This window comes from Podarcis tiliguerta, assembly GCF_965153285.1.
Source record: "Podarcis tiliguerta genome assembly, chromosome: 6".
In the NCBI taxonomy this organism is placed as follows: domain Eukaryota; kingdom Metazoa; phylum Chordata; class Lepidosauria; order Squamata; family Lacertidae; genus Podarcis; species Podarcis tiliguerta.
Window position 1 is genome coordinate 96626309 of NC_139539.1, and position 12512 is coordinate 96638820.

General features: G+C 45.9%; 1 protein-coding gene across 14 annotated transcripts in view; it reads left to right on the forward strand.

Moving 5' to 3' along the window:
• Positions 1 to 12512, forward strand: part of PDE4DIP (phosphodiesterase 4D interacting protein) — a 108446-nt gene that overhangs the window by 58031 nt on the left and 37903 nt on the right. For all 14 annotated transcript variants that reach the window (XM_083446460.1, XM_083446469.1, XM_083446463.1 and 11 more), the window contains 7 exons: positions 902 to 1042; positions 1588 to 1669; positions 2551 to 2642; positions 2890 to 3006; positions 3361 to 3498; positions 4027 to 4139; positions 4566 to 4702. In XM_083446460.1, the coding sequence (XP_083302586.1) occupies positions 902 to 1042; positions 1588 to 1669; positions 2551 to 2642; positions 2890 to 3006; positions 3361 to 3498; positions 4027 to 4139; positions 4566 to 4702 (820 nt within the window). The remainder of the gene's footprint in view (positions 1 to 901; positions 1043 to 1587; positions 1670 to 2550; positions 2643 to 2889; positions 3007 to 3360; positions 3499 to 4026; positions 4140 to 4565; positions 4703 to 12512) is intronic.

Below are 12512 nucleotides of genomic sequence, written 5' to 3' on the forward strand. Positions count from 1 at the left end.
CCACTCTCTCCCAGATGCATCTGCAGGCGTCTCTGTCTCAGCAAGGGAGACTCAGTGGTTGGGGAGGTGGAGCTCCTGCATGGCTACGATGGCTACGTTCTTCCTCTGCTTCCAGAGGTAATATGTCTCTGGAAACCAGATGCTGGGACTCAGAAGTGGGGAGGATGCTGTTGCCCTCAGGCCCTGTTTCCAGGCTTCCCGTGGGCATCAGGTGGGCCTCTGGGAGAGGAGGGTGCTGAACGGCCTTTGGCCTCATCCCTCGGGGATTTTTCTTATGCCCTCAGGTTCTTCGGTCTGGTATGCTTCCTTCTTTGTGTATTCTGTTTAGGAGTCTTTCCATATCAAATATTTGTACCTCATGATGGGCTAGGGATTCTGTGAGCGCACTCCCCACCCTGCTGAGTTGCTGGATGTGGTCTCCGAGGGGATGTTGGAGCTTGGCATCCACACCCAATCTGCCTTGTCTGGTGTGGCTCAGGCTCGCAGTTGCCCCAGAGCCCATGGAAGCCTACCTCAGATTATATCTGGTTCAGTCCATGTGGCAGGGTGTGCTTTTGATCTGTGGTGTACTTTTGATCTGGGCAGGAGTACGCTGATCTAGAGTCTACACTGCTGGGTGAAACTGCCACCTCTCCCGAGTCCCTCTGCCACCAGTGCCTGGCTGCAGCTTGTTTCTGCCTCAGTGCCAGAGGGACTCGGGAGGAGCAGTGGTTTCACTTGCAATATACCACCAGGAAGAGCCGCCTTCACGGTTGGCCCTCATACCAGTCCTGGGTGATGTATCAGTACTGCCCAGAGTGGCTGGGACAACCCAATCAGATGGGCAGGGTACTACTACTACTACTATTACTATCATCATCATCATCATTATCATTATTATCATTATCATTATCATTATCAGATATCTTCTGAGAAGATGGCACGGGCTTTAATAGAAAGAAGTTGTGAGCTGCAAGATTTACGTCAGCAACTGCAGGGCCAGCTTTCACAAGAGAAGATGGAAGCTTCTACTGCCCATCTCCTACAGAAGGATGACTCGGAAGTAAGAATGTGCTTCTGTGAGAGAACATTCCCTCCCAGAGGTTGGCCTGAGAGGGGGAGGGGAAGGCCTGCTTGGAAAGAAAAGGGGTGAGGAAATGGAGGTCCACGCTGCAATAATCTGTGCCCTGAGCAGACTCTTCCATCTTCAGTGGTGCTCAGCCTCAGCCTCCAGTGCCGCTTGTGCTCAGGGCTTCGGAATCAAGTGGGGAAATGGTTTCATGATGGCCTGGCCTGGCCTGCAAGCCCAGGACCATATGGAGAGAAATGGTTTCTAATGATGCATTTAGCACCACATCTAGCTTGGCCCTATGTGTGCAGTTTTAAAGCAAAGTGTTTTCTGAGCAGAGCCTTGAAGTCTTTCCTAAAGGAAAGAAATGAGAGCAATGTTGAAGTGAGTGAGCAGAATTGGTGCTCCTCAGAGAGAGAAAACAGACTGTGAGCAAACACTGTAGTTTCTCATTGTTCAACTTTGGAGTTGAATACTTTATTCAAACTCTCAAAGCCTATGAATTATCAGTGAAATAATGTGCATATTTATGTTCTTAGGCACTGAGGCAAGAAAGCTCAAGCAAGAGCCCCACTCCCATGACATCTAAGAACGGAGATGGCCATTTCAACGTGGAGAAAGGTTGGACCATAAGCAGCTTCCATTCAGTTTAACCCTTGGCCACCCAGAATGTTTGCTGGCAGGAACAATTCAGCTGCTTCATGCTGCATGTGACCTCTAAGCCCACGGCTGCTTGTCAGGGAGATGGAGCTCTTTGCTTTGCCTGCAGGGGCCCTTTGCTCCTCCAGGGAACTGCCCTGCCTGAGGACAGTGGGCAGGTGCTGCCTGTCATTGTAGTCCAGGGATGGGGAGCCTTTTGCCCTCCAGGTGTTGCTTGGACTCGCAACTCCCATCAGCCCCAGCCACCATGACCAGTGTTGGCAGTTGTAGTCCACAGGTTCCCCATCTCTTGTGTGGATATCACTGCACTAGGTTTAATTTGGTGCACAGCACCCTCCTGTGTCCTGAAGGAAAATCACCTGGCTTTGAGACTGCCTTTCTGGCACCGGGTGAAAGCTTTTTTATTAGTCCAGGGTTTCTTTGGGGAGGGGGGGGGGGCAGCTGAGCTGTTAATCTCTGTTGCTAAAAATGAATATGATTCTGTTCCCCCATTATTTATTTATTTTGCTTTGTTCTTATTAATTTTTATTAATTTACTTTGTCTCCTGTTCTCTGCTGATCTAGGAGTTTCTTTGGGGATGCCCTAAATAAATAAAGCTGAATCAGCATGTCATTATATAGTTGCATGCATCTTTCTGTCTGTGTTTATTCATTAAAAAAAAACTTTTGGGAGGAAAGTGGGATCCTTAACTCTTTTTACTCTGGTTGTTTTTCAACTGAAAGTTCCCCTTCACCTCCAGTTTTTCTCTCCACAGGGATTGCACCGCTTTTGATTTTTAAAGTTGTGAGACTGGGTAAGAGGTATGAGATCCCAGCCTAACATTGTTCTGCTTTCTCTCCAGGAGCTTGGGAGGCAACTGCTGGACTTGAGGAAGAGCTTACTGGTGCCAAAGAACAGCTTGAGCTATTGACACAAAAGGAGAAGGAAAGCAGGGTGAGTCTGAGTCAAGGTGTTGAGGAACAGAGACCCCTGGCAGCAGCACAACCAGCAGGCCCATGTGCTGCCTGCTGAGCGGGAAAGGAAGGGCTGTAGTTCTGGGCAGTTCTCCTAGGGAAGGATGCCATGTGCCAGCCCGGGCAAGCCTAAGACAGCATGAGAAACATTTGCCACATCCTCATGTGGCCCTTCTCTCCCTTGCCTTCTCTTTGCTGTTACTGGCTCTTGTTTCTCTTCTCCACAGTTGGAACTTGCTGCTCTTCAGTCTGTCCTGGTCTCCCAAGAAGAGGAGCTACAGGTTCAAGCTTCTGATGTTGAATCTCTGACTAGAAGCATCCAGATAAAAGAAGAACTCATAAAGGTGGGACAAAAGGGCCCTGACTCTGGTTCTCTCTGGCTGCAGATATCTGTGTGTATCGTTTAGTATATGATTTAACACTGGCAGCAGAAAATCTTTGGTTAAATGCAAAATTATAAGAAGTAGCAGAATCTTTTAATATGAAGCAGGTTTAGTTTGTTTAATCGCAGGCCTTCTTTGGGATGTTGCAAATGAAAGACCTGTGTTGGGTTTTTCATTCAGGGCCTCCCATTCCAGATGTACTCCACACTTTAATGATGTGGAAGATCTCTTGACTGGAAGTTGGTGGTAGACGCATGGCCCAGGGCCATGACTGCACTTTTCCATTCTCCAAGTCACTCTCTCCTTGACTTCCAGGAGTTGCAAATGCAGCTGGTTGACCCTGAAGAAATGCCAGTAGTTGAGCGACTTTCCCAGGAAGTGTTGATGCTTCAGGAAAAGGTAGCCAAGATGGAACAGCAAGGACAGGAAGTTGCTGAAAACAGAAGACTGCAGGTATGGCAGAAAAGTGTTGCAGCGATGTGGTGGACACAGGCTAGTTTGATTTATGTCTGTTTCCTGCTCCTCAAAGTTGCTCAGAGTTACCTATGTAGGCTTTTTTCACAACAGCACTGTGAGACTACAGAGAGAGGGTGACCGGCTGAAAAGGAACTTCCTGAGCAGGCATTTAATCCCCAAACGGCAGTCTAAGGGCAGCCCTCTGTTGATTGCACTTCACAAACCAAGTTTTACTCAGAGTAGACCCACTGAAATTAAGGGGTCTATTTCTCTGTCTGTGGGAAATTGGAGGCTTTCCTCCTTTGCAAAAGACTCTGATATCAGCACCATTAAAAGCAGGCTTGGTTGAAGTGTGTGGAGTGGTCCGCCTGCATCTGCCTTCGGTCAAGATCTTCCTCAGGAAATAAGAGAAGCAAGCGGCATAAATGCAGCTCAGGTCACAATCTGGCACAAGGTTGTTTTTGCTTGACTGTTAAATAGCATTAAAACGCTCACGTAAGTGAAGGCAAATGTTTGCGCTTTCAGCTGCTGCAGGTGTTGGAGGGGCTGGCAGCAGAGAAGAATCAGCTGAATGAAACCCTGAAAGCCGAAAAGCAGCTCTACAGCACTTTGGTGAAGTTTCAAGCTCATCCTGACAGGTGAGGAGATGCTCTGTTCCCCTGCCTCCAGTGCTGAGGCATTTGATGGGTAGAGGCTGGAGTTTTCTTTGTAGCTGCGACTAGAAACTCTTTCGCTTATGTTCCCTTGCTTTCCCACCTCTTGCTGTTTGCTTGACATATCTACAAAGATTATAGGCTAGTTTAGTAAATCATAAGCCCTCAAGGTGTTATTTGGAAGAACTGTTTGTATACCCAGGTTGTCAGAAGTGAGCACCCACCTTGCATCACCCACAGCTTCCCCCTGTTTTCTCTCTGTTGGCGAGAGCGTTGCTGAAAGGCAGCTGTGGGGAGTGAGGTGGTTGGTGCTTTTGAAGGAATGAGAGTAAGTGGTGAGCAGAGAGAGGGTGGTAGACCTTGGCAGAACAACTCCTAAACTGCTCCTAATCTGCTTCCCTTTCTGCATAGTCTTGCCAGCTCTCAGCATGAACAGACACTGCAGGTGGAGCTGGACCGGGTCCAGGCCATCCGTGGGCAACTGGAAGAGGCTCTTGGAAGAAGTCTGGCTCACCTGAGCAGGCTGGAATCGCTGGATGGCATTGGAGGTGGGGAACAGGAGCGTGTGACAGTCCTGCCCAAGCATGCCTTCTGAGCTCTGGCCGTCACACTACCGCTAGCGCAGAGCAAGCCTGTCTTCACACTGGGAGGCTGATAAGGGCTTGCTGGAACCCATGTATGCATCATTCATGTTCCTGGTACAATCTTGCCAGGGAGATTGTATAATAGATTTTGGCAGCCAATAATTCCTTTCTAGTGGCTCCCCGTCACCTCTTCCCCCATTTGGCTGAATAAAGATTCTCCCATCCCTGCTCCCTCAGAATCTGTGTTAATTGTTCTGTGCCATACCAAACATGCATTTGTCATAGAGGGTTTTGTTTTGTTTTGTTTTTTGTTTTGTTTTGTTTTGTTTTTGAAGCCCCAGTTCCCTGTGTTTTCACCCACTAACTCCACAAAGCTATTTATTAATTAAATTATTTAATAGCAGACTCCTCATAACAACTCACAGGGATAAGCATAACATCAATGGAGGCAGGCCAGTCTGGGGAGTTGCATGTTGCTTCACTGTGGTGATTTATGTGAATTGTTCCCTGGCTAACCTTGGGGAGTCTTTGGACCTTGATTTTGCATCCCAATTCTGACACAATTCCTGTACTGCCATGCTAAGTAATGCACAGTGAATGAATGAATGAATGAATGAATAAATGATAGATAGATAGATATAGATAGATAGATAGATAGATAGATAGATAGATGATAGATAGATAGATAGGTATCCCGCCATTCCCAGCCGAGGCTAGGCTTAGAGTGGCTAACATCATAAAAACAACACAATAAGCATAAAAACAAACAACAATTAATTAAAATACATCTTAAAATTAATTCAGACAAGTTAAAATCCGGGCAATTGAGAGTGGTTAATAATTGCCAGGACCAACTGTTTCCACTGATCATACAAGGACCTTTGAGCGGGTTGGGGGCCTCCTTCGGGCTTGTTTTATACAAACGAAAGTAAGTCAAACCGCATCCTGCCTAAAGGCCTTGCAGAACAGCTCCATCTTGCAGGCCCTGTGGAAAGATGTCAAATCCTGCAGGGCCCTAGTCTCTTGTGAGAGAGCGTTCCACCAGGCTGGAGCTACGGCCCAAAAATTAGCCCTGGCTCTGCTCAAGGCCAGTCTAATTTCCCTGGGGCCTGGGATCTTCAAGGTGTTGTTATTTGCAGACCATAAGGTCCTCCATGGGGCATACAAGAAGAGGCGGTCCTGTAGGTATGAGGGTCCTATGCCGTATAGGGCTTTAAAGGTTAAAGCCAGCACCTTAAATCTGATCCTGTACTCCACTGGGAGCCAGTGCAGCTGGTATAGCACTGGGTGAATGTGATCCCGCAGCAAAGACCCCGTAAGGAGTCTTGCCGCGGCATTCTGCACCCGCTGGAGTTTCTGTGTCGGTTTCAAGGGCAGCCCCACATAGAGTGAGTTACAGTAATTAAGCCTGGAGGTGACTGTCGCATGGATCACAGTGGCAAGGTCAGGGCGAGAGAGGTAAGGGACCAACTGCTTAGCTTGGCAGAGATGAAAAAATGCTGCCTTTGTTGTAGCTGCAACCTGCGCCTCCATAGAAAGGGAGGCATTGAAGATTACAACCAAACTCTTGACGGAAGGCGCTGGCACTAGTTGCGCCCCTGCAAGGGATGGGAGTTGGCCAGCCAAAGGACCTCTGTCTTCGAAAGAAGACCTGTTAGCAGGAATCTCACCCAGGGTAGCTTCATAAAACATCAGCCTATGCACATTCAAAGTCCTGTCAGAACAGCTGTGAGGAGTTACCTTCACTTGCAGGATTCAGCCCAAATTTGGCTTTTGGCGGGTCCTAAGTTTAGCTAGATCCTGAGTGCATTCACAGAGACGGAATGCAAGCCTTCAACCCCGGACTGACATGGCTGGAAAAGATTGCTGTGGATTCAGGTGGCTAAGAGGACATGAACCCCTGCCCAGTCAGTCAGCAAGCATTATGTTCCATTTCCCCCAAAGAACCCATGGAGCTAATGGAAATTGTAGGCCTGTATTGGCTTTGAAGTGGCATTCTGTAAAGACAACATGTTACTTACCCTGAATTAACTCCCTTCATGCTTTGTAATGAGGTTGCTAATACCTCCAACTTGGAATAGTCAACTTCCAAGATGCTTTGCTTTTGCTGTTCCTTGGTGCAGTACTTTAATGTGTGGGCAATGAGCTAGAAGATTAAGCCTCTCTGTGCCTACTTTTTATGACAGCAAAAACTAGCAAATTCCCAGTATAGTGTTTACCAGTTACTGGAGACAACAGAGCAGAGCTGCTTTCCTTTATGCCCTACTTGTCAGCTGCTAGGAGCATCTGGCTGGCAAATGCTGGAAACGGACAGACTTTATTGCTGTGCTTCAGCACCAGAAAGAGCAAAAGCTTACTGGTACATAAACACTAGATCAAATATTTCTCTTGGTATCAGTTCTCATTACTGAAGGCAAACCCAGAGGCCACAAAGGTGGACACTTCATCATTCCACTAGATTTGGAACTTTTCTTTGTCGCTCAACCATAATGCTGGCATTATTTATTATTGCTGCTGTTTTGTGTCTCACTTGAGAAGCAGATGGTGAAACTCTGTCTGCAATCTTACATACCAAGAATAAGTGCTATTGGGTTCACTGGTGCTTGTGTCTGAGTGGATGTGTATCAGATTGTGCGGTGAATCCTACTTTTTTCCGTGCTTAACTAGGAAAAGAGCCATTGGCTCCTCATTGCCATTGTGAGTGTAACTGGGTAGCACACCACATGTGGAATGCAAGCAGCCAGCCATTGTCCCGTGTTCAGCTAGGAGTTGGGAGAGTGCTCCTAAATTCTTGTGTATCATGGAGTGTTTACTTGCTTTTTGTATGTTCTATATTGAAGTAGGTTCCTAGCCCTCATACTTGCTGGAGTAGGACTGAAAATGAGAGTAAAGCCTGCTAAAGATGCCAGGGAAACAAGCTCAGATCTTGTGCTTTGAAATAGGAAGTTTCTAAACCATTTTGGAAAGGGCTGTTCCGTTTTAGGTTAGTTGAGGAAGAAAAACAGGCTTGGATCCTGAGAGCAGTTAACTTACGAAAATTCACAGAAGAGAAATTTCCTCTTCCTTCCCTTTGCCCCTTTCCTATACCATTCTGAACAATATAGGGTGGGTGTGGGGGCTTCAGGGGGAGAAGCCCCAATAGGACTTGCATTCTAAAGTAAGTTAAAGTCTATGGAAGGACTGTGTCCAACCCTCCAGAGCGTCTTTGGCGTGGGGAGCAGCCGGCTACCAGGGCAGGGAGCTGGGCCTGGAAACTTCCTTTTTCTGAGCTTAGGTTCCCTTAGGATCCAAACCACAGGGTTCCTTCAGCTTATGGAAAGAGCCTTGTTGTGAAGCAAGGGGCCCCAGGTCAGTCCAAGCCTTTTAATTAAAACGTGCCTAATATTGAAAGCCTGTTTTTCTCATTCATGGAATTATAGAAGAAACTGGGAGCCCTTCTACTCTGCACAAGTAGATGTTACACTGGGAATCAGCCAGTGGTTAAAATAAAAATAAAAAGTAGGACATGGGAGGAAGGGTGAGACTTCCATGAGGGCCAGAGTCGGGGAGAAAAGAGTTAAACTTCTCCCTTTACACAGCGGTTCTGACAGTAATCACTTTACCATACCTACTATTTTATTTTTAAACCATGCTGGCACCTAGCTTTGTCCTAAGTTGTGGATTCATTTGCCATCCTAGGGCAATTCTATTGCTAACTTGTGAATATATGTATTTGCCAGGAGGTTTCTCTGTTTACAGTACAATCACAATTTACTCGTGTTTAATATGTGCAGTTTCAGCTTTATGTGTTTGAAGTGCGGCTGGTTGAAAGGCAGAGAGTTTAAAAGCAGAGAGTTTAAAAGCGCTTTTTGTGCAGGTTTTCCAGGTGTGGAGAGGGCCTTTAAGCTCTCTGCCTTATTGGGGGGGACGCACACCAGACCTGCTTGGTGTGCCAGCTCTGGAAGGCAAGATGGCTGGCGCAGGGGGCAATTCTAAGGGGGCGCTTTGACTTGGGTGTATTTTGTGTATATGTGCCATCTCCAGAACTTAACTCCCATGCAAGATGTGATTGTACTGCATCTCACTCCTGGTTTTCTCCTGCCTGACCTTGATGTGTCACCCCTTCCTCATAGCTATTTACAGGCTGGCAGTGCCTAAACTTGTTATGCCTCCCATTTGTTTACTGGGCTGCTTTTTATGAACAGGGGCTCACAAGGTTCCATCTAAGACTTCTTCTGCCCAGGAAACTTATTGTTTTTTACTAACAACACACGGAAGCAAACTTAAGTTTGCAGATATTTGTGTCATCCACACCCATTCGTTATGAGGCAGAATTAGCTGTGGCTTTCTGTTGCATGTACTGTGGCTGGCAAACCCAGATTTGTCCTCTCTGATACAGGTGAGAGGTAAGCTTTGGCTTGAGTGATTTCCCACAAAGTGGCTCTCTTAATGTAGACACACACATCCCCCCGGCAATTGTCCCCCTGCCTCCTACGCCAGTCATCTAGTTACCTGTTACTACGCCTTTGGAGTGTCATCCTGGGGTCATTCCACGCCAAATCACCTGGTGCCATGTGCTCTTATGACTCAGATTTTCTTCCAAAAAAAAATTATGTGTAGATACCTATGAGATAACCTCAATTTAATTTTTTAAAGATTTTTTGGTCCAAAATTGGGCGCAGGAGAATTTTAATTTTTATTTTTTTTCCACGCGATTTAGGGTAATGCAATTTCTGTGTCCGTTTATGTCAGGGAACTGCAGGCAGCAAGGGAGGAAAGAATCAGAGGGTACAGGGAGAGGTCTCCACTGGTTAGCAGTGAGTCCTCAGAAGACAGAGAAGGGAGCAGTGAGTCTGGAGAGGAAGGGGTGCTTCAGAGAGAGGGGGATCCACGTCACAGGGAAAGACGGAAGGGGCTGGGCCGTTGGCTCTGCTGGTCTCGAGGGAGAGGGAAAAGAGAAAGTAGTTAGAGCAACGCTTTGTTTATTCTGCATGTAATCTTGACAGAAAGCAATAAAGAAAGGAATTTATGGCGTCTGGCCTCGAGAGTGTTTCTGCTAAGTGCAGCAACGGAGGGAGAAGGCACGCTCACAGTTTAGAAAAAAAAATCCTGTTTCACTTATTTTTCAACCAATTGGGCTTATTTTGGTATCAAAATAAAGCTAATTGTGGTCTCTTTCAAAATAAGGTATAAAAATGGTATTAACTGCCACAGAAAAGGGTCACTGACCATTCAAAGTGAATTTTTGTTATTTTATTCCCGGAAGGTTCAATAAGCCCTAGAGCACAAACGACAACTAACACATGTATCATACTTTTTTTGCAGAATGGGCTAACCATGTACTTGTTATGTTTTAAAAATGAGGGGTTTTTTGTCATTATAAAATAAATTGATTTTGAAGTAAATTGTTTACAAAAAAAAATTTTTTTGGTACAGGTTTAAGGTCTCTCTGAGCTTGAAATAACTCACACATTTGTGAGAATAGTTAAAATAGTACCCTCCTATGTTATAATGTCATCTGATATATTTTTAAAATTAAGTTTTATTGATTAATAAAAACAAAATTCATCTTAGAGCCCTTGTTCATTTTATTGTGCAATGATATGGTCAAAGCTATTTTCTTTCCCATACATTTAATATGGTCAATGATGCTGTTGTTGTTTTTTATAAATTTTATTGGATTTTACAATTTAATATTCAACCAAATACAGTCATACCTCGGGCTGAATGTGCTTCGGGATGAGCGCGTTTGAGTTGCGCTCCGCGGCAACCCGAAAATAACGGAGCGCGTTACTTCCGGGTTTTGCCGCTTGCGCATGTGCAGACGCTCAAAATGACGTCACGTGCATGCGCAGAAGTGGCGAAAAGTGACGCCCGCGTACGCAGACGTGCCGTTGCTTCTAGATGCGAATGGGGCTCCAGAACGGATCCTGTTCGCATCTAGAGCTACCACTGTAACACAATGCAACATTTGTCATATAAACAAAAAAGGGGGGGACCCTCCCCATGACTTCCCTCAACTTCCCTTTCTGGCTTTTTAAAGATTTATTACTTCTGCTTAATTTTTGTCTTATTTAAATTCTTATTGTTTGGCTTATCGAACCTACCATGAGAGCACGGTCGAGTATTAAAATCAGGTGATGTGGCGTGGAATGACCCCCCTACATAAAAGCTCCCAGTGTTAGTTTGCCATTGGTGGCTGCAGCCTTCATTCAGTCTCATTGCCAGCTAATGCAACATTGCGAAGCTGGAAGGACGGGGCTCTCCTGCTTTTTAGTGTAAGAGGAGGGAGAACTTTGGCAGGAAGAGACTTCCTGATACGGCAAGTTTGTGTTGCGTGTGCCCAAATTCTCCTGTCTGTACAGTCTCTAAATCAAAGTTGCCAGTTATTCAGCTATAGTGAGGGGGGGAAGTATTTGAACCCCTGCTAAATTTGCCCGTTTGCCCTCTGACGAAGAAATGACCAGTCCATAATTTTAATGGTAGGTTTATTGTAGCTGTGAGAGACAGAATAACAACAGGAAAACCCCCAGAAACCCAGAAGACAAGAGTCAGAGATTGATGTGCATTATAATGAGTGAAATAAGTATTTGATCCCTTTGCATAAGATGACAGTAATTGGTGGCAAATCCCTTGTTGGCAATTACACAGGTCAGACGTTCTTGTAGGTGGCCACCAGGTTTGCACACATTTCAGGAGGTATTTTGTTCCACTCCTCTTTGCAGATCCTCTCCAAGTCAGTAAGATTTCAAGGCTGATGTGTAGCTACTCAAACCTTCAGCTCCCTCCACAGATTTTTGATGGGATTAAGGTCTGGAGACTAGGCCACTCCAGGATCTTAATGTGCTTCTTCTTGAGCCACTCCTTTGTTGATCAAATACTTCCGCCCCCCACTCTGCCATCCAGTGTCTCTCCTATCAACTTGTCTTTTCCCTAGACTTTACTGGAGGTGGTGTGGTGTGGAATAGAGCAGAATGCAGGCTAGCAGCTCTGCTGAAGGCTGAGAAATGTTGGTGATTTGGCTTGCAAATCCCTCAATAAAACCTGAGAATGTGGCAGTCCTCTGTTGAATGAAGTATGGAGCTTTGTCCAGTGCATGTGTGCACATGCATGATTGTCCCACTGGTTGTGGATGTGTTACTTGGGCAAGAATTTATATTTTCCCAGATCAGGGTTAGAAAGATGTCCCAGGCAGAGCTGCTAGGGAGGTCTGCTTGGAAATCGCTGCTCCTTTGTGCATGGGCACCGATAATGAAACAGGGCAGTGTATTTCTAGCTCCTAAGCAGAGAACTCTTCTTCCGGTCTCTAGCCACTCTGGAATAAGAACATTATAATGCTGCAGGAGCCAGGGAGGGGGTGTCAAAAAAGGACCGGGGAAGGGGATTTTCCAGCACTTCCGAAGCTTTTTGACATTGTGCTATATAGTGATAAAGGGCTCAGGTTCAGGGTTGGCTTCCAATGTGAACGTGAGAAATCTCTTGCTATGTAGAGGAATGGGGAGAGGGGTCTAGAGAGGAAGGAAGGGCAAGGCTGTCCTCTATCCATTTCTACCCTCACAAAACGTCCACTCTAGTGAAGGAAGGGAAGGTTTTCCCTCTTCTTCCTGGGCATCTTCCTGACCTTAATCCTCATCTCCAGATTACTGCATTCCCCTCCCCCATTCAGCAGTTTCTAAAAATTCTTCGATCGAATCAAGTTTATTACGGCCATGGGCCCATACAGAAAAAAAAAACATAAATAACAGCTTGTGGACGTGGGGAAAGGAAAAAAAAAAAGAAAGAAAAGAAATAAACA